General features: G+C 44.2%; 1 protein-coding gene across 2 annotated transcripts in view; it reads right to left on the reverse strand.

The window, feature by feature from the left end:
- TDRD12 (tudor domain containing 12) overlaps positions 1-20196 on the reverse strand; it is a 95567-nt gene that overhangs the window by 6910 nt on the left and 68461 nt on the right. For both annotated transcript variants that reach the window (XM_025367666.1, XM_025367668.1), the window contains 12 exons: positions 19933-20118; positions 16846-17002; positions 16302-16429; positions 14441-14632; positions 14017-14145; positions 12991-13108; positions 12231-12364; positions 11865-12085; positions 7422-7521; positions 4469-4653; positions 3340-3550; positions 778-870 (listed from right to left, as the gene is read on the reverse strand). In XM_025367666.1, the coding sequence (XP_025223451.1) occupies positions 778-870; positions 3340-3550; positions 4469-4653; positions 7422-7521; positions 11865-12085; positions 12231-12364; positions 12991-13108; positions 14017-14145; positions 14441-14632; positions 16302-16429; positions 16846-17002; positions 19933-20118 (1854 nt within the window). The remainder of the gene's footprint in view (positions 1-777; positions 871-3339; positions 3551-4468; positions 4654-7421; positions 7522-11864; positions 12086-12230; positions 12365-12990; positions 13109-14016; positions 14146-14440; positions 14633-16301; positions 16430-16845; positions 17003-19932; positions 20119-20196) is intronic.

Here is a 20196-nt window from a genome sequence, read left to right on the forward strand (position 1 = left end):
TCTCCTCATTTACCTGCATTTGTAATCCATATTTTCTCTTCTGAAAACCATTTTCTGCTTAGTCTTAAACCTTACATCCAAATTCCCCTTTTAACATGTTAAAACTTTTCCAACCTCATAAAAATAACTTTCAGCCAAAGTTTTTATAAACTGACTCTGTTAAATCTTGTAAGTATTCATAATAAGATTTAAGTCTAACACAGCAGAACTGTGAGTGGAGGAGTGGAGCTCTTGGGGAACAAGCAGGGAGGGTGGCGCCAGCAGCCGTGGAGAGACATGGAGGCCGGTTGAGTCACGTGTCCTTGTCATGTGTCCTCCCCTCCCCCTTCCCCCCGCCTCCCCCGAGGGCTGCTCTGCAGGATGGGGGCTTCGTGTGCTTTGCTCCCAGAGGGAACCCAGTGCCCAGCACTGCTCCTGGCACGTGGCAGGTGCCAGTAAGTGCGTGGGGAATGAGCAAGTTAGAAACTGCCAGCATCAGAGAATGTCACATGGAGTCCTCACGAAGCTTTGTTCAGCTGCATGTGTGTGTGTCCGTGTGCCTCACATACGCAATGCACATGTGTACTGGGGTTACAGTGGAAAATGTTCCCCTGAACAAAAACTAAACCCACAACCCAATTCTTGACCCAAATAACATGAAAAACACCTCTCCCTAACAGAGCCCCAAATAAGCCACCGTTTCTGTGCAGCAGTCATTCAAGTGATGGCTTACAATAATCTGGATAATTTTAGTGGCCCATTCAAACAGATTTATTTTTAAGAAAAATGCATACTTACCATTGGATCAATCCAAACTGTCTTTCCCAAAGCCAGGATCACTTTTGCAACATGCAATTTTCCAACAATTTTATGATGGATGTACCTAGTAACCTGAAAAAAGCACTTAACATTACTTTAGGTGAGGCTTCAACAAAATACCTTATTTTGTATACACCATACAGTTTGCAAAATATTCCATGTATTTCATTTGAGCCTCACAGTAACGCTATGAGGTCACAGAGGTCATCACCCCCTTTCGTCCACAAGGCTAATAGCAGAGTTTAGTGAGGCAGGTGTGGAAAGGAACTCGCCCATGGTCTCTTACTAGTGAGTTCCCAGAGCTCAAGGTAGGGTCTGTGCCTTTGGGACCCAACACTGTACATTTCCCTCTGTGGTCATGCGTACCCCATCTCCTCCATCACCTGCCAATCTGTCTTTAAAGCACGGATGCCTATTTCTTTGAAAGCTCAATGAAAGTGAAGTGAAAGTTGTTCCTCCTGCTCTGAGGCTGTTACTGCAATGGAGCTGCCTTGCAGCCAGTGACACTGGAGCTGAGGGCCTGGTCTTTTGTGTACCCCTCCCTGAGTAAATGGCTGTTGTTTTCTTTCTTTTTTTCTTTGACACAGGATCTCTCTCCACCACCCAGGCTGGAGTGCAGTGGCACAATCATAGCTCGCTGCAGCCTCAAGGGCCCCAGCAATCCTCCTTCTTCAGCCTCCCCAGTAGCTGAGACCACAGACACGCACCACCACACTTGGTTAATTTTTAATTTTTTTTTTTTTTTTTAGAGATGGGGTCTCACAACGTTGCCCAGGCTGGTCTTGAACTCCTAGGCTCAAGCAATCCTCCCATCTTGGGCTCCCAAGGATTACAGGTGTGAGTCACCACGCCTGGCCATGGCCGTTTCCTCTCAAGGAGGAACACAACAGGCAGGACCTGTCTAAGCAACCTCTCATGCACATTTTCACATGAACAAAGCAGGGCGAAAGGGACCTGCCCATTTCCATCCCCCTTGCATTTGGTGAATTAATTCGGAAGAACGGACACAGGAGAAGCTTTCTCCATTCCCACAGAAGGCTGCTCCTTCGAGGGAGACTTTCGGTCAGTCATCTTCACAGGTCAGGTGTTTCTTGGGGAAAGGACTGTGCCCTTCTTGCTGATGACTACATCCCCAGAACCCAGGAGGGCACCTGGTACACAGGAGACGGTCATTACAAAGAAGGAACACCACTGCCTTGTGATAAAGGCTCCTTTTACTAAACTTAGAAGAGTAAGGTTGTGTGTTTATCCTGCATCATGGAAGCATTCACTTGTTTATTTCCTGGATAATGTTTAACTTTGTTTATAACCCAAACTGTTTTTACTTTGCCAATTGCAATGACTTATTTCATGTCCCATTTGTCGAATTATGCAAAATGTAACCTTTCCTTGGAGAATCGGAGCACTTAGCAACACAACTCATGCTCCAGTGATGGGCAGGACTGGCTGCAGGTCTCTCCCTGGCCACAAGGGCTGGGCCTTCCCACTCCACTTGGACGGCCACGTGAGCCCAGATGGGGCCCCCTTCTGTGCCTGTGCCTCAGCACGAGTGGTTCTCTTTGCTTTCAACGCCCATCTGTTCTACTTGGTGACATCCTAGTTATCCCACGAAGCCCAGAGGAAACAACCCTTCCTTTGGCAGCTTTTCTGGCCTCCATCTCTCCTTCCTGGCCCATCGTCCCTGCCCCAGTGGAATCACCTGGCCTCTCCTGAGACCACCCACTGTGCCCCCTCTTTGGCCGGAGGGTCCACTTTTCCACTTTTTTTCTGTTTTTTGATTTGTTTTCTTTAAGAGACAGGGTCTCACTCTGTCACCTAGGCTGGAATGTAGCGACACGATCTTAGATCATTGCAGCCTCAACTTCCTGGGCTCAAGGGATCCTCATCCCTTGGTTTCCCAAACTGTTGAGATTATAGGCCACAGTGTCCAGCCTGGAATGTTCACTTTTGTAGGTGCTTCCCCTGCTTAGGCTGATGGACAATTTATTTTACCGACATCCCTACTTTATACCGATTCTGTGAACGTAAGCACAAGGTTAGCCCAGCACCTCTCTGAGGGCTCAGCTGGGATGTTCACACACCGTGGGGATCTGAACAGACCGCGCTTTCCCTGCCCAAATGTGACACTCTAAATCCAGACAGGCCTCAATTCTGTGTATATTCTGGGTTAAATAAATTCTAAAAGTCAACACTAGATAAAAAGCCAAAATAGGCCGGGCGCAGTGGCTCAAGCCTGTAATCCCAGCACTTTGGGAGGCCGAGACGGGCGGATCACAAGGTCAGAAGATCGAGACCATCCTGGCTAACACGGTGAAACCCCGTCTCCACCTAAAAATACAAAAAACTAGCCGGGCGAGGTGGCGGGCGCCTGTAGTCCCAGCTACTCGGGAGGCTGAGGCAGGAGAATGGCGTAAACTCGGGAGGCGGAGCTTGCAGTGAGCTGAGATCCGGCCACGGCACTCCAGCCTGGGCGACAGAGCGAGACTCCGTCTCAAAAAAAAAAAAAAAAAAAAAAAAAAAAAAAAAGCCAAAATAACCCACCTTCGGATTCCATTCCATTTCATTGTCTGCAGGTTTCACCCTACAGACAATAAACTCCACAGCCTGTGGGGGAAGCGTGTGGAAATGTTCTGGGAGATGTAGCAGCTGGTCCCTTGTGACAAGTCCTGTCCTGCCTTCGTCGATGAACTCTACGAGGATGTCATCCAGGGCCCAGGCGTCTTCTTTTTGGCTCACTTCCAACACCTGAACCCTGGAGAGCAACAGAGCATTGGTTCAACACAGAGATTCCAGAAAGGATTGTCTTTGCCTCAAATTACCATGAAATGGAAAACATATAAAAAGACTCCGAAATGCCATGATTTTACTCTATACTAGAAATAAAAACTAAGGCCTTCAGTAATTCAAGTGGTGGATTTTTTAAAGTATACATAGGTATAAAAACATGTACTTTTGAATAAGAGTAAATCCTTTTATCTAACAACATAATAAAAATTAACATAGCAAATTAAAGTCACAAAGTTTTTTTCTTTTTGTCTTTTTTGTTTGTTTGTTTTTTGTAGAGACAAGGTCTTGCTCTGTGGCCCAGACTGGAGTGCAGTGGCATGATCATAGCTCAGTGCAGCCTCGACCTCCTAGGCTTAAGCAATCCATTCACCTCAGCCTCCCACAGTGCTGGGATTACAGGCATGAGCGACGTCACCTGTCAAGTTTCAAAGTTTCTGAATTCAAAGCTATCGCCAGGTGGCGCCAGGTGTCGATTTAAGGGAAGTGGGTGCAAACGAGCATGTGATTCAGACTGACCAGGTTGGAACGAACTATGCCAGGTATCGAGCTGACCTGACACCATGTTCGTAACATTGCCAAGGCTGTTTTCTTATCTGTAGAATGGGAATGATGCCCACTTGACAGGAACTTGGCAAGAATTAAGTGAGTTAAAGATGTATGTGTATGTTGCACACAGTGATAGCTCAACGGGTCACGGTGTCACCACGCTCGGGAGCCTGGGGAAGAGTTTCCCACGAAGAACTAGAGCAGATCTGGGGGTAAAACCCCGCTGTCACCAGGCTCACATACACACTCAAATGGACAGAGGTGAAAATAGGAACTCAATACCATTTAGTTACCGCATGCTTCAAAACTTTACAGGTGAAATAAACAGATATGTTACCTGTGAAAAAGCGTTTTTTCTGCTAATCCATACAATCCAAATTTCTCCACCTTTTCCACAGCTGTTTTATTAGAATCCTTAAAATACTCATTCATTTCAGCATTGAGAGTTGCATAAAGATCCATGTGTTTATCAATTATACGGCCAAAGTAATTTGTTGCATTCAAAATATAAAAAGGTATTATCTGAAACATATATAGTAAACATGACCAGGAAACAAACTTACTGGAGATGTACACACTCCCTGTATCTGCAGAAATCAGTACCCAACCTAAGAAACCAAAGCTTAGCTACGTGGATTTAGAAATAAACTAGGAAGCTAGCCAAAAAGGCAAGGCAAAACCAATACCTCACATAGTCACAAAGAATTAGAGTTTCACTTTAAATCTAATGGAAGATTTTTTTATTTTGCAAATTTCATTATTTTAAATCTTCATTATTAGGTATAAGTGTTCCTTTGTTTACTTTCTAACTGCACTTTTATAGAAATTCTTCTTAAAATAGCATTGCTGTCTCTTGAGACCTTCCGATCTTTTCTCAGGTAACAAGATACATCTTACTACGAGCATACTGTTTACCAGCTTCCAGGGTTACAGGGATGAAACTGTGTCCTACAGGGACCCTCGGCAATCCAGAAGTGGACAGAGAGGCCACAGCTTGCGTGTGCTGGAGAAGACAGCCCTTCACAGGTTAGGGTAGGCACGGGGACCAGCGTGTGAGGAAGAAGTCAGTGTGCAGAGGGCAGAGACACTCTGCATGAAGGCAGGGAGCCCTGGCTGCCCAGAGCAGATGCCAGGAGTGAGAAGTAGGCAATTGGCAGGATGGGGGAGAGGGCCGGGCTGGCGACACCCACAGGCACCAGTGTCTGTGCCTGTGCGGGAGGAAGCAGAGGGAAGCAACAGACCTGAGAACAGAGAGCTCTAGAAGAGGCAAGAGGCCCTCCCTGGAAACAGGCTCAGCCAGTGTGATAAGCGAGCCTGGAAGGCTTCACCTGCCTCCACAGTGGGTGAAGACTGGAGCCCCTGCAAAATCTCCACACTGTCCCTCCAGGGACAAGAGGGATGAAGGAAGAGAAAACCAGGTAAGAGTTCAGGAGGTGAACAGGGCCAGGGAATCTCAGAAATCTTAGACACTACATCACCATATTCATTTTATACAGTACATAAAACAACAGAAATGGGAACTCTGTGAAATCAGAAAAGTTACCCTGACCCACACCTCCTCCAAAATGCCAGGAAAACAAATTCTATCCAAAAACGAGCAGCAGCAAAGTAACAAGGTTAAATCCGATATGAAGTCATCATAAAATAACAAAATGTATTATATAAAAATAAAATAATTAAAAAGAGAAGAGCAGAAGAACCATCCCTACAGACAATGAAACCTGTTAGAAAGATACATCCACAAACAGATTGAAACCATAACCTTCCAAGCCTGTAATCCCAGCACTTTGGGAGGCCGAGGCGGGTGGATCATGAGGTCAGGAGATCGAGACTATCCTGGCTAACATGGTGAAACCCCGTCTCTACTAAAAATACAAAAAACTAGCCGGGCGTGGTGGCGGGCACCTGTAGTCTCAGCTACTTGGGGGGCTGAGGCGGGAGAATGGCGTGAACCCGGGAGGCGGAGCTTGCAGTGAGCCGAGATCACGCCACTGCACTCCAGCCTGGGAGACACAGCGAGACTCCGTCTCAAAAAACAAAACAAAACAAAACAAAACAAAACAAAAACATAACCTTCAAGAAACATTGCATTTAGTTTGTTAACTAAGAAAACAATACATGTATACAAGAGTAACAGATCAGAATTACAACAACTTAGAAATGAGGTGACAGAACGCAGGAAAGAGTTAGAAATTTTTTTTAAAAATTCAATAATGAAAACTGTAGTGGGTTGGATGGTGACTCTCCCAAAAGAGGTATGTCCATGTCCTAACCCCCAAGGTCACTGTGACTTTGACCTGACTTGAAAACAGGGTCTTTGCAGAGGTAGTGATATCTGCAGACCAGGAAATGGCTCTGGGTTATCCAGGCGGGCCCTCCCTCCAATGAAACGTCCTTTATAAGGGGAACAGAGAAGAGGAGGTCATGTGAAGATGCAGGTAGAGAGAGAGCTACAGTGGCTGCCGGCTGAGACACAAGGACGCCGGGCGAGCCACAGGCCAGGTCACCTTCTGGAGGCTGCAGAGGGGCACAGCCCTGCTGACACCCTGACGTTGGACTCTGGCATCCAGGAACATGACAGAAGAAATGTGTGTGGCTTTAAGTCACTAACTCGGTGGTAATCTTTTACAGCAGCCTGGGAAATTAACACAAAAGATACTGCCCTAAGGGAAACAGGTGAAAGGGAGAGAAATTGCATGCTCAAAAAGAAATGAAGAAATTAATAAAAAGGGATTTGAAAGAAAATAAAAAAATCCTTAACTTCGCAATTCTATCTGCATCTTATTACAGAATTTTCCTCAAAGAAATTATCACGAATGTCTTGAAAAGATTCATGTAATCACTGTATTATTATTATTATTATTTTTAAAATTTGTTTGTAGAGACAAGGTCTCGCTATGTTGCCCAGGCTGGTCTTGAACTCCTGGCCTCAAGTGATCTGCCTGCCTCAGTCTCCCAAAATGATGAGATTACAGGTGGGAGCCACTGTGTCCAGTCACTGCATTATTTTTAATGGCCCCCAAATAGAAACATTTTCTGAAAATATAATTGAAAAAAAAATCCTTAAACTGTCATCCATTACTGAATTTGATCTTGGCTTATAAATAAGCTGGGGCCCTGAAATAAGGCACCTTGTAAGGACGCATGCCTCTGGTTGGATTAATGGTGGTCCGTTAATACTGATCACTGGAAGACATCATTACATCTACTAAGATCCTGCTTAACAAATAAAACACGTTTATTAACATGACCATTCGTCAGAGGACACAAGGATCTTTAACCGAACCTACTTTAATGTATCCAAATGAAGGTAGGGCTTGGCTGGACAGTTTCCTGGGCATGTCCGTTTCTGGATTAATACGGTGTCGGTCAGGACAGATCCTCTTGTCTCTGAAAATGAAATGACTAGATTTACCATAAATAAGTAATAATTGTTTATGTGAATTTTAATGCTTTCTTCAGAAAATTAATCTGCAACCTAAGTCAGAGAACTTTTATTCCAAACACCCTAAAAATTGAATAACCACAATAAATATTTCAGATGACATTAATAATATATAAATAAGCACAAATGGATTTTACATTTTAATTAACACTGAATAAACTCAGTAAGTTACTTCATTATTTCTCCAGCAAACTTTTTTTATTTAAGAGTTTGGTCTCACTCTGTTGCCCAGGCTGGAGTGCAGTGGCAAGATCATGTCTCACCACAGCATCTTAACTCCTGGGCTCAAGAGATCCTCCTCCCACCCTATTTCTCTAGACATTCTAAAATGCATTATGTAAATGGACAAAATATATTTTCAAAATAAAGACTGAATTACAAATACATTGCCATAATACACAACAAAGGCCAATCGACCTCTAACCCAGACGCCATTCCTTAACTACAATGCTGCTTCCACATTGAGAAAAAGTTGAAATTGTCGTTTTAAAAGTCAGTATCTGAGGCTGAGCACTGTGGTTTGTGCCTATAATCCCAGCACTTTGGGAGGCCAAGACAGGCAAATCACCTGAGGTCAGGAGCTCGAGACCAGCCTGGTCAACATGGTGAAACCCTAACTCTACTAAAAATACAAAAATTAGCTGGGCATCATGGCGGGCGCCTACTTACAGTCCCAGCTACTCAGGAGGCTGATGCAGGAGAATCGCTTGAACCCAGGAGGCAGAGGTTGCAGTGAGCCAAGATGGTGCCACTGTACCCCAGCCTGGGTGACAGAGCAAGACTCCATCTCTAAATAAATAAATAAACAAATAAAGTCAATATCTGGCTGGGGATGGTGGCTCATGCCTGTAATCCCAACACTTTGGGAGGCTGAGGTGGGCGGATCACTTGAGGTGAGGGATTTGAGACCAGCTTGGCCAATATGGCGAACCCATCTCTACTAAAAATACAAAAATTAGCCAGGTGTGGTGGTGCACACCTGTGATCCCAGCTACTCAGGAGGCTGAGGCACAAGAACTGCTTGAACCCGGAAGGCGGTTTCAGCAAGCTGAGATCATGTCATTGCACTCCAGCCTGGGTGACAGAGCCAGAGACTGTCTTAGAGAAAAAAAAAAGTCGGTTTTCTTTAAGCATAAATAGAAGTGCTGCTAGTAACACATTTAATGTACCATAATTCAAAAACGTTAATGTCAACAGTTATCTTTAAATTTAATCCAGCAGCTACGTATCAGACACCCATGTCCCAGCCTCAGCTGTCTGTGTATCAAGCAGTGGTGGTGTGTCTGGATCAGGCAGAGAAGCCCCATGACTGTCAAGGTACCCATGCTCTCCAAGCTGATCAACACAATCAATGCAGTCCCTAGCAAAATTCCACAAGGTTTCTGAAGAAACTAATAGGCTCATTCTAAAATATACACGGAGGCCAGGTGGGGTGGCTCAAACCTGTAATCCCAGCACTTTGGGAGGCTGAGGCAGGTGGATCAGCTGAGGTCAGGAGTTTGAGATTAGCCTGGCCAACATGGTGAAATCCTGTCTCTACTGAAAATACAAAAATTAACTGGGCATGGTGGCACATGCCTGTAGTCCCAGCTACTCAGGAAGCTGAGGCAGGAGAACTGTTTGAACCCAGAAGGTGGAGGCTGCAGTGAGCCGAGATCGCGCCACTGCACTCCAGCCTGGGTGACAGAGTGATACTCCATCTCAAAAAAAAAAAAAAAGATACAAAAAATAAAATGTATGTGGAGGTGCAATGGATTTAAAATAGCCAAACAACCTTGGTGAGGACCAAAGCTGGAGGACTCGTACACCAGCTACTAAGACTTGCTATGAGAAACTGTAGTACTGGTATAAAGTTAGACCAATAGGCCAATGTAACAGAAGAGAGTCCAAAAATGGACCACATATACCATCACCTAGCTTATGGCAAATGCATTAATGCAGTGAGAACCAAATGATATTTTAAAAAAATGATGCTGGAGCAAACCATTATTAATATGGAAAAATCAAACCTTGCCCCAGATTTCACATTACACATATAATTTTTTTTCTTTTTTCTTTTTTTTGGACATAGGGTCTCATTCTATCGCCCAGGCTGAAGTGCAGTGACACAATCATATCTCACTGAATCCTTGACTTCCCAGGCTCAAGGGATGCTGCTACCCCAGGCTCCTGAGTAGCTGGGACTACAGGCATGTGCCACCACAGCTGGCATGTATGTGTATATATATATACACACACACACACATATACATATATATACACACACACACATATATATACACATACACATATATATATATAATTTTTTTTTTTTTAAAGAGACCAGGTCTCTGTGTGTTGCCCAGGCTGGTCTTGGAACTCCTGAGCTCAAGTGATCCTCCCTCTTCAGCCTCCCAAAGCACTGGGATTATAGGTGCGAGCCACCATACGTGGTCATACATACAAACTAATTTAATATGAATTATAAGTGTAACTGTGAAAGCTAAAACTACAAAGCTTCTAGAAATATAGGAGAGTGCCTTCATGACCTTGAAATAGACAATTTTTTTTTTGAGATGGAATCTCACTCCGTGGTCCAGGCTGGAATGCAGCGGCACAATCTCTCACTCTGTCACCCAGTCTGGAGTGCAGTGGTGTGAACTTGGCTCACTGCAACCTCTGCTTCCCAGGTTCAAGTGATTCTCCTGCCTCAGCCTCCTATGTAGCTGATTACAGGTGTGTGCCACCACACCCAGTTAATTTTTTTCTTTTTTTTTTTTTTTTTGAGACAGAATTTTGCTCTGTCTCCAGGCTGGAGTGCAGTGGCGTGATCTTGGCTCACTGCAACCTCTGCCTCCAGGGTTCAAGTGATTCTCCTGCCTCAGCCTCCCGAGTAGCTGGGACTAGAGGTACACACCACCACGCCCAGCTAATTTTTGTATTTTTTTAGTAGAGAAGGGGTTTCACCATGTTGACCAGGATGGTCTCCATCTCTTGACCTCATGATCTGCCTGTCTCAGCCTCCCAAAGTGCTGGGATTACAGGCATGAGCCACTGCACCTGGCCGAGATAGGTAAATATTTCCTATAAGCACACAAAAAAGTAACCTGAAAATCCTTCATCAGGCTGGGCACGGTGGCTCACACCTACAATCCCAGCACTTTGGGAGGTCAAGGCAGGCAGATCACGAGGTCAGGAGATCAAAACCATCCTGGCTAACATGGTGAAACCCCGTCTCTATCAAAAATACAAAAAAATTAGCCAACTTGGGAGGTTGAAGCAGGAGGATGGCGTGAACCTGGGAAGCGGAGCTTGCAGTAAGCCAAGATGGCGCCACTGCACTCCAGCCTGGGCGACAGAGTGAAATGCCATCTCAAAAAACAAAAAACAAAAAACAAAAAACTTCACCAAATTTAAAATGCCTGTTCATCATCAGCAGAGTATTCAAAGAGTGAAAATGCAAGCCACAGCTTGGAGGAGACATTCTCAGTGCACTTATCACACAAAGTACTTACATTGGGTATATATAAGCTACTCCCCCTACAAACCAAGAGAAAAAAGATAAACACTCCCTGTAAAAACTGGTCAAAAGACCTCAACAGGCACTTCATAAAAAGAGGATGGCCAACTGTCCCACAAGCCTATGAAAAGATATTCAACTTCATTAATCATTAGGGAAATGCAAATTAACATCACAATGGTTTACCACTCCACCCCTACCAACATTAAGTGCTGGTGAGGGTGGGGGACAACTCAGGCTCTCTCAGACAGTACTGACCAGACCAGAAAATGGCCAGATGCTTTGGAAGAGTTAAACGCATGCCTACCCCATGACCTGCCACTTGTACTCCAGAGCACCCAAGAGAAATGGGTGCACATTTCCACAAAAGACATGGCCAAGAGTGTTCCTAACAGCTTCAAACATCTTAGCCTGATAGTGGAAACCACCCACAGGCCCAACAACATGAGAATGGATACACACACTGTGATACAGTCATACAACAGAACACTGAGCTACAAAACAAACCACAGATACACACAACACGAGGCTGAGAGAAAGAAGCCAGACACGAAAGAGAACATACCACGATGCCATTTCTATGGAGTTCAAAACCAAGCAAAATTAATCAACACTGACAATCCTGCAGAGGGGAGGGCACGTGGGGAAGAGTGCGAGGGAACCCCCGGGCTGCTCCCTCAGAGTGGGTGGTGGCTTCTACAGATATATGACAATTCACCACATTGCACCAGTTGTGCACTTTACTGCAGGTTATACATCAGTTTAATTAGAAACAAATCACTGGCTTACTTGCAAAAACCAAAAGCCTTCAGATACGGACAAAGAAGTCTTCCAGCTTTCTTATCCTCTTTGGCTTCCAGAACTCCTGCGGTGAACTCGTACAGCTCTGCGGGGACCTTGGCGTCCGCTCGCTCCAAGTAGCGCAGGATGCCCACTGCGTGGCTCGCATCTTTCTCCGTCAGCAGCAAGACAGATTTGGCTTTCTTATCTCCCTGTTCTGCAGGAGAACCCTGAAAATTGGGGGTGAATAAACCCTGAAAATTGGGGGTGGATCATCTATATCCCAGTCTGACTGAGGAAACCTTGTGGACTCTGAGCTTATCATGACACAGAAGATGCCAGTAGAATATGGAAGAGAATAAAAATTCACCAAACCTGTTCTGCGTGAAAATGATCAGACATGCAATACAGGCGTCCACCAAACACTTTCGGCGAGGCAGGGAAGCTGAAGTGAATTACACACGTGGCATCGGTGATGGCCAAGAGTGGGACGCAGTCGTCCGTGAGGGCTGCAGAGAGGGAGTCTGACAATGTCACATGCGCTGGAGTTACCACACATACTTTAACCAGCAGTTCCCGCGGCCACACTGCGGTAGATTTCCGTATCACATTTTACTTTTTTGGATGCAAAGAAACTTCTTCCCCATTTTTTCCCCAAAATGCCACAGCCCAGTGCTTAAATTCCAGAGAAAAGTGGTCTCCTTTTTAGCCTGAAAAATGTCTCTTATCACAAATCCAAGTGGCCCATATATTTTTCACTTATTCTATACATGTTGACTTTTATATTTTTAATATTAAATTTAGCAATCATGCATGACTATATATATATATATATATATATATATATAAAACTTGAGGCTCACTATCATAATATATATGATCATATATATTATATAATGGTGGCTGCCCACTGACGTGAGAAATTTACCTCAACATCAAAATCTTAGTGGAGGTTAATTTTTCATTTTGAAATTAACATCCTGGCTAACACGGTGAAACCCAGTTAACACTGCTAATAAACTCTTAGTAAACCTGGGGAATAATGAGAAATCTGGAGACGAGATACATAAATGAATGAAAGATAGGATTCCTAGCTCAGCCTTCACAAAATAGAAATAGAAATTAAAACACTTACCTAATATAATTTGAGAGCCAGAACTTAACTTCTTCTTCCACTGTTCTAAAACATTTTGTAAGTTAAAAATCATCTCTTTATGCATCTTCAAGCAAAATATTGAATTGCTTTCTACTACCTAAAGATGAAACGAAAGAGGCCAGGCCACAGTCAGGATATAGGCTGGAAGCCAATTGTTCCATCAATAATTGTCAATGTAAAGCACTTTAAATGATTTCTGAGGGCACTACCTCACTGATCCCATAATTCTTAAGAATGAGATGATTATAAACTGAAATATATTTCCAAAATTCAGTTGTTTTTGTCTAAACTCTTGCTCAAGTGAAACAAGGAATCTTTTGCTAAAACTATTTTGCTTCCTTTTAAAATAACACAGCTATACTTGTATACACAGACACATACACACAGACACAACAGATAGAAAGTCCTTGTTGACCACAGTATCATGTAACTATACTTCTAGCTCACTGTTGCAGAAAGGTAGATGTACTATTAACTATTTGGTAGTTGGCTTCATTTCTACGTTTTACCACTAATATGTACAAAATAAAACTGAATAAATCTTTAGCCAATTTATTTGTTTTTTGGCTATACAATATCTTTTACTGTTATCTTCTCAATCTTCTTCTTCTTTTGAACTCCTGGCTTCAAGCCATCTTCCTACCTCGGCCTCTCAAAGGGCTAGGATTCAGGCATGAGCCACCTCAATCTTCATAAACAGAGGGTACAGAAGATGTTGTCATGTCTATAAATTGATACTTTTAATACTCCACCAAGACAAAACTGCCCTGCCCTGGGGAATGCTGCTGCAGGGGAAAGGCCCTGCCCACCCACCTGGTTCCTCCCCAGCACCAGGCCTCAGCCTCCATGTTCTGTGAGCAGACTCCACCTCCTCTTCTGATTGTTGTTAAACTTGTAAAACTGTACCTCCCTGCCACACAGTCGACTACCCCAGTAATTTTGTGATGACTTGAGATTCAACCAGTTGAAACAAATGGAACATTTTTTATATGGAGATGGGCTCACCTTACACACTATTTCTGTTTCAGCTACAGAGCAGGTGAAGATCAAGGTCTTTTGTGCCTGACTTGGAATGAAATCAAGAGCTTGGAGTAAAGTAGAAGTCTTTTCACTTTCTAGGCAAAGATGTACTACCTGGTAATGAAGCACAGAAACGATGTGACTTTTTAATATTCTAGGTGCTCCAGATCCACTTTCCATAGGTGTTGGGATTTTAATAGAAAAGAATGTATAGGAAATCAATATATATTTAAATATTCAACTACAATTGTATTTCACTCATAATTTATATATGAAATCAAAGTTGTAATTGTTTAATAGTAAGCCATGAAATAAGTGTTACTTGCTTGTGTTCATCAGCCCCCCACCAACACACACACACACACACACACACATACACACATACACACACACACACACAGAGAATTACCTGTTGGACATTGCCATAGAGAGCAGCCTCTTCCATGGCTGTGATTACAATGTAGGGATCATTCATGAACTCTTTGATGAGATGTTCTATATGTTTGTTCCAATGAACTCCAACTGCAACAATCTGATGTGGTGCAGATTCCCTTTCTTCAACTTCAATATTTTTTTTAAAGTTATCTAATATAGCAAACATCTGAAAAATTAGTATAATTAATTTCGTTTTCATTTCAAAAGAGTAAGAACTAGTGTGACAGAACATAAAATGTTAGGGATTGTGTATTTTCTGTTCTCAGAGTGGTGAAAGTCTTTCAAAAATAAAAGGAAAAGGCCGGGTGTGGTGGCTCACGCCTGTAATCCCAGCACTTTGGGAGGCTGAGGCAGGTGGATCATGAGGTCAGGAGTTCGAGACCAGCTCGGCCAACACGGTGAAACCCCGTCTCTACTAAAGATACAAAAAATTAGCTGGGCATGGTGGTAGGCACCTGTAATCCCAGCTACCTGGAAGGCTGAGGCACAAGAATTGCCTGAACCCGGGAGGAGGAGGTTGCAGTGAGCCGAGATTGCACCATTGCACTCCAGTGGGTGGGACTCAGTCTCAAAAAAAAAAAAAAAAAAAAAAAAAAGCAAAAACTAAATAGGAGAAAATGTCAAGTTTAAAGTCAACAAATATCCTACAATCTCCATTATAAACAAAACTAAAGCACAAGCAACATCTTGGTAAACATGCATAACAAACTAATAAGAGATTAATGTTCTCGCATAAAAACTTCTAAAAACTGATTAGCAAAAGATGATCCTACCAACAGAAAATAAGAAAAGGAAATGAACAAGCAACTCAGAGTGAATACAAATGATCAATACGAATTAATGTTCAACCTAAAAAGTAATCAAGGAAATATAAATTAGGCTGACAAGATCCCACTGTTGGCCAGTCGCCTGGCACATGGCTGACAGGAGTGCACATCAGGTCATGCTTTCAGAAAGGATGCTGCACAGAGCAGTGCGCCTAGATACCTGTTTTACAAAAATCAGAACCTGAAACTTCAGAGGAGTTCGGGAACCCTGCACAGCCCCATCATCAGTAACAAAGCCTGGACTGGAAACTGGGGCCATCATTGCTTCCAAGTGCATGCCCTTGATGATCGTGTGACACTGCTTCCAAGAAAAGCCTTACAAGAGCTCAAAGCCTATGACCTATGAAACCCCTCTTAGGAATCCATTCTAAAGGAAACAGGTGCAAAAAACATGCATGTTCTGTAGCCATACACGTATACAAATTATGTTGAATGTCCAAAATTAAGACAGTTTTAAAACAAATTCTGTGATGTCCAAAGAACTGCATACTGTATGGCCAGTAACCACCAGGCTGTGGAACAGGAGGCAGTGTCCCTTACACTGCCACGCCCTGCACAATGCAGGCTACAAAATGGCCTGTAAAACAAGCCCCTGATGTTATTAACTATATGTATCAACAAACACAAGAATTCAAAGAAAAAGAAGCAAGTACTCCAAAATAGTAAGAGGGATTCCTTCTGAGACTATGGCTCTGGGGGCTGCGTTTTTCAAGTGCTCTTCTCCATGTCTTAAATTTTCTAAAATAAAAATCATTACTTCCGTAATCAGAAAAATTTTATCTTAGGAAATCTCTAGGAAAGAATGTTTGCACTTCAGAAAGAACTCTAACATTGGGAAGGAAATTTCAGATAACAATTCTTTCTTCTTAATTATAGAAGTTAAAGCATAAACTTTGTTTAGATTAACCAATGTATTCCCCAACCAGACACTTTTCCTCCTTCCTGCTGTCAGTTAGCATGTTAATCACACCTCTCTTCCGAGTGGTGAAGACCTTAAGCCACGCTCACCTGTTCATTAGCTTCCAAGAGGAGCACCTCCACCTCATCCAGGATCAGGTGGCAGAGCCTGAGGAACAGCAGGCTCTGACAGGCGAGAAGCCTCAGCAGGCTGTATGGGGTCGTAACAATCACATCACCTGCATTTAAAGGAAAAAGTGAACATTTTCAATTTTCCACAGGTTTTTCTAAGATTTCCTCTGCTAAGAGTCCACATACTTTTTAGAAATGCCTTCTAATGAAGTAAAACACTGCTTCTGTCCTAGTCAATCCCATATGCCCAGCATCTAACAGTTTAAGTGTTGAGTGAAAAAGAGATAAATGAATGAAATGACATAGTTTTCTCAGTGAAGCAGACGTAAGTCAAGATCAAGCCTTTGTAATTGATACTGTTGGGAGCTGGGAAGTAGGTCTGGACTAGTGACTGTGAGTGTGTTGTCACACAAGCCGTGTCACTGCGGACCCAGGCCCGCCTGGCCAGGCTCTACTGTCTTCTGTAGGGAAGACAGTGAAAAGGATACTTTCACCTTTATAGCTGTTTGAAAAGGATACTTACAGCCCCTTGGAAGCTTCGTATTTTTGGCTTCCTCTTTATGGAGCCCGATTGTTAACAGCACAGGATGAAGAGGCCTGGAGGACATACTATATTCTCCCAATAATTCAAAAATAAATTGGGCCTTCTTCCACCCAGGGCACACAATGACTGCAAGAGGCTGCGAAGACAGACAAATTCAAATGACTCCAGACAGTAGTTAGGAATTCAGCATCCACATGTGAAACATCAAGAACATATCCTTGCACAGAAGCAGCACCCTGTAAGTTTCTGCTATAATCATCACACAGGTCGGAAAAGTGATGATATAATTCATTAAAACAGATTTAGACACATTGAGTCATATTTTCTGAGAGTCTCAACGAAGCACTTCACAAGTATTCATTCATTTGGCTCTTAAGATGCTCTTATGCGGCAGAGGCTATCACTGCTTCATTTCATAGGTGAGGAATTTGAGGCACAGAGAGGTGAAGTCAGTCACCCAAGGCTGCATGGCTAATACATGGTAGCAACAGGATTTGAACCCAGGCAGTCTGGCTCCAGATCCCCTGCATGGATCCTAAGCACTAGAATGAACTAAATGCCTCTTGAAAGGGGCCCTAAAAAAGACGAACCCTGGCTGGGTGTAGTGGCTCACGCCTGTAATCCCAGCACTTTGGGAGGCTGAGGTGGGTGGATCACCTGAGGTCAGGAGATCGAGACCAGCCCGACCAATATGGTGAAACCCCATCTCTACTAAAAATACAAAAATTAGCCAGGCTTGGTAGTGTGTGCCTGTAGTCCCAGCTACTCAGGAGGCTGAGACAGGAGAATTGCTCGAACCAAGGAGGCAGAGGTTGCAGTGAGCTGAGATGGCGCCACTGCACTCCAGCCTGGGTGACAGAGTAAGACTCCATCTCAAAAAAAAAAAAAGACGACTAACCCCTCTTCCTTAGGAGACTATCTTCTGAAACCTGCCCTCTGCAAGCCCACAGGTAACTCCTGAAGCTGCACTGCCTGCCAGACACCTTCCTGGACACACACCCTCCAGTAACTGAAGACAAGCTGAGGATCCTCTTTCATTCACACAGATCCAGGTGGGCCCAGCTTCCAGGCACAGGCCTGAAAGCAGGCTGACCATGGAGGCGTGGAGAAAGCTGGGGGCCACAGGAATGAGACCTGGACATCCCTTTCTGCCCTGAGCCAGGGTTCGGCCTCAACATAAGCGACTTCTCATCAGTTGCTTCTCATTAGTCTGCTGCTAAGTAAATTGGGAGACAGAAACATATCCATTAATTTGATTAAATCAATTCAAAACAACAGATGCAACTTTTTTTTTTTTTTTTTTGAGATGGAGTTTCGCTCTTCTTGCCCAGACTGGAGTGCAATGGCGTGATCTTGGCTCACTGCAACCTCCACCTCCTGGGTTCAAGCGACTCTCCTGCCTCAGCCTCTCGAGTAGCTGTAACTACAGGCATGTGCCACCACATCCAGCTAATTTTTGTATTTTTAGTAGAGACGGGGTTTCATCATGTTGGCCAGGATAGTCTCAATCTCAACCTTTGTGATCCACCTGCCTCGGCCTCCCAAAGATTACAGGCGTGAGCCACCGCGCCCGGCCAACAGATGCAACTTTCTAAAGGGAAATCATAAAACTGCATGGCATGGTTAGAAAAATGAGCTAGTATCTTTTCTAACTGCAACCCTATGTCTCCTTACTGCTGTTTTTCACTGGTGGAGCCCTATCTGGAGCACCCTCAGTGCCAGGCCCCGAGATGCAGGTTCCACACCCATCAGGCTCCTAACAGCTGCGACCCAGCAGCACAGGGCCATGCCCCACATCGTTTACCTTTACGCCGCTCCTCTCTTTCCCATCACCTCTTTCTCGGTGATACGGTTTAGCTCTGCATCCCCGCCCAAATCTCATGTTAAATGTAATCCCCAGTATTGGAGGTGGGGGCTGGTGGGGAGTGATTGGATCATGGGGGCAGTGTCTCACGAACGGGTTAGCACTGTCCTCTTGGTGCTGTTCTTCTGAGATCTAGTGTTTAAAGGTATGTGGCACCTCCATCTCTCCTGCTCCTGCTCCAGCCATGTGTCACACCTGCTCCCCCTTAGACTTCTGCCACGATTGTGAGTTTCCTGAGGCTTCCGCAGAAGCCGAGCAGATGCCAGCATCATGCTTCCACTCCAGCCTGCAGAACCATGAGCCAGTTAAGCCTCTCTTCTTTATAAATTACTCAGCCTCAGATATTTATAGCAATGCTAGAACAGACTTAATAGTCATTCTGAGGTTTTCCCACATGGGAAAAGTTAAGGAGGATTATGAAGCAGGGTGGGGAGCTAGGAAATGACTGACAGAGCACGGGACAAGGCAGCGGAAGCTCAGACTTCAACCCCACTCCTAGCCCTGTCAGGGGGAAATTTACCGCAGTAACTCTTCCTGAGCCTCATTTTCTCCTCCGTGAAATGGTGAGAACAACGCATGGCCTGCCCATCTCATGCTGCTGCTGTGATAGTTAGATAGACTCAGGTCCATGACAGCGTTTTAGACACTTGATATCCATTTCTTTTTTTTTTTTTTTTTTTTTCTGAGAGAGTTTCGCTCTTGTTGTCCAGACTGGAGTACAATGGTACAATCTCAGCTCACTGCAACTTCCACCTCCCAGGTTCAAGTGATTCTCCTGCCTCAGCCTCCAAAGTAGCTGGGATTACAGACACGCCACCATACCCACCTAATTTTTATGTTTTTAGTAGAGATGAGTTTCACCACGTCAGCCAGGCTGGTCTTGAACTCCTGACCTTAGGCGATCCACCCACCTTAACCTCTCAAAGTATTGGGATTACAGGCGTGAGCCACCATGCCCGGCCTCAACATCCATTTCTAAGAGCTTCAGCCAATGGCCCACAACTAGAGGCTCCAGGTGAGAATCAGTGTGAGAGCATCAGTAACTGGAATGGGGAAAGGACACTCTCCCATAGGACAGTTTCTGGCCTGGAAGTTTGAAAACCAAACTGAGTAACGGATGACCTTCCCCAAAGGTGAGGTGTATAATTTTAAAATAAATATTTAACCCATTTGGTTGTGAGGCAAAACTGTCTTTGACTTACTCCATTTCTACTTGGTAATGACTTGTAGCAGGCCCCTGTTTGCAAAATTGTCAACACGGGTAGGAGGTAGAGCAAAGGGCTGCTTTCACAGTGAGAAATGACAACCACATCACAGCCACGCGCTATGGGAGGCCAAGAGTAAGACTCAGTGTGGCTGGGGCCCGGAAACTTATTTCTTTGAAGAGCCTACAAAACAGAAACAATCAAAAACCAAAATAAGGTAGAGAAAACCAACAAAAACTCCATTGCATGGCTCATTTCACT

The sequence above is a fragment of the Theropithecus gelada genome, chromosome 19, assembly GCF_003255815.1.
Source record: "Theropithecus gelada isolate Dixy chromosome 19, Tgel_1.0, whole genome shotgun sequence".
NCBI lineage: Eukaryota > Metazoa > Chordata > Mammalia > Primates > Cercopithecidae > Theropithecus > Theropithecus gelada.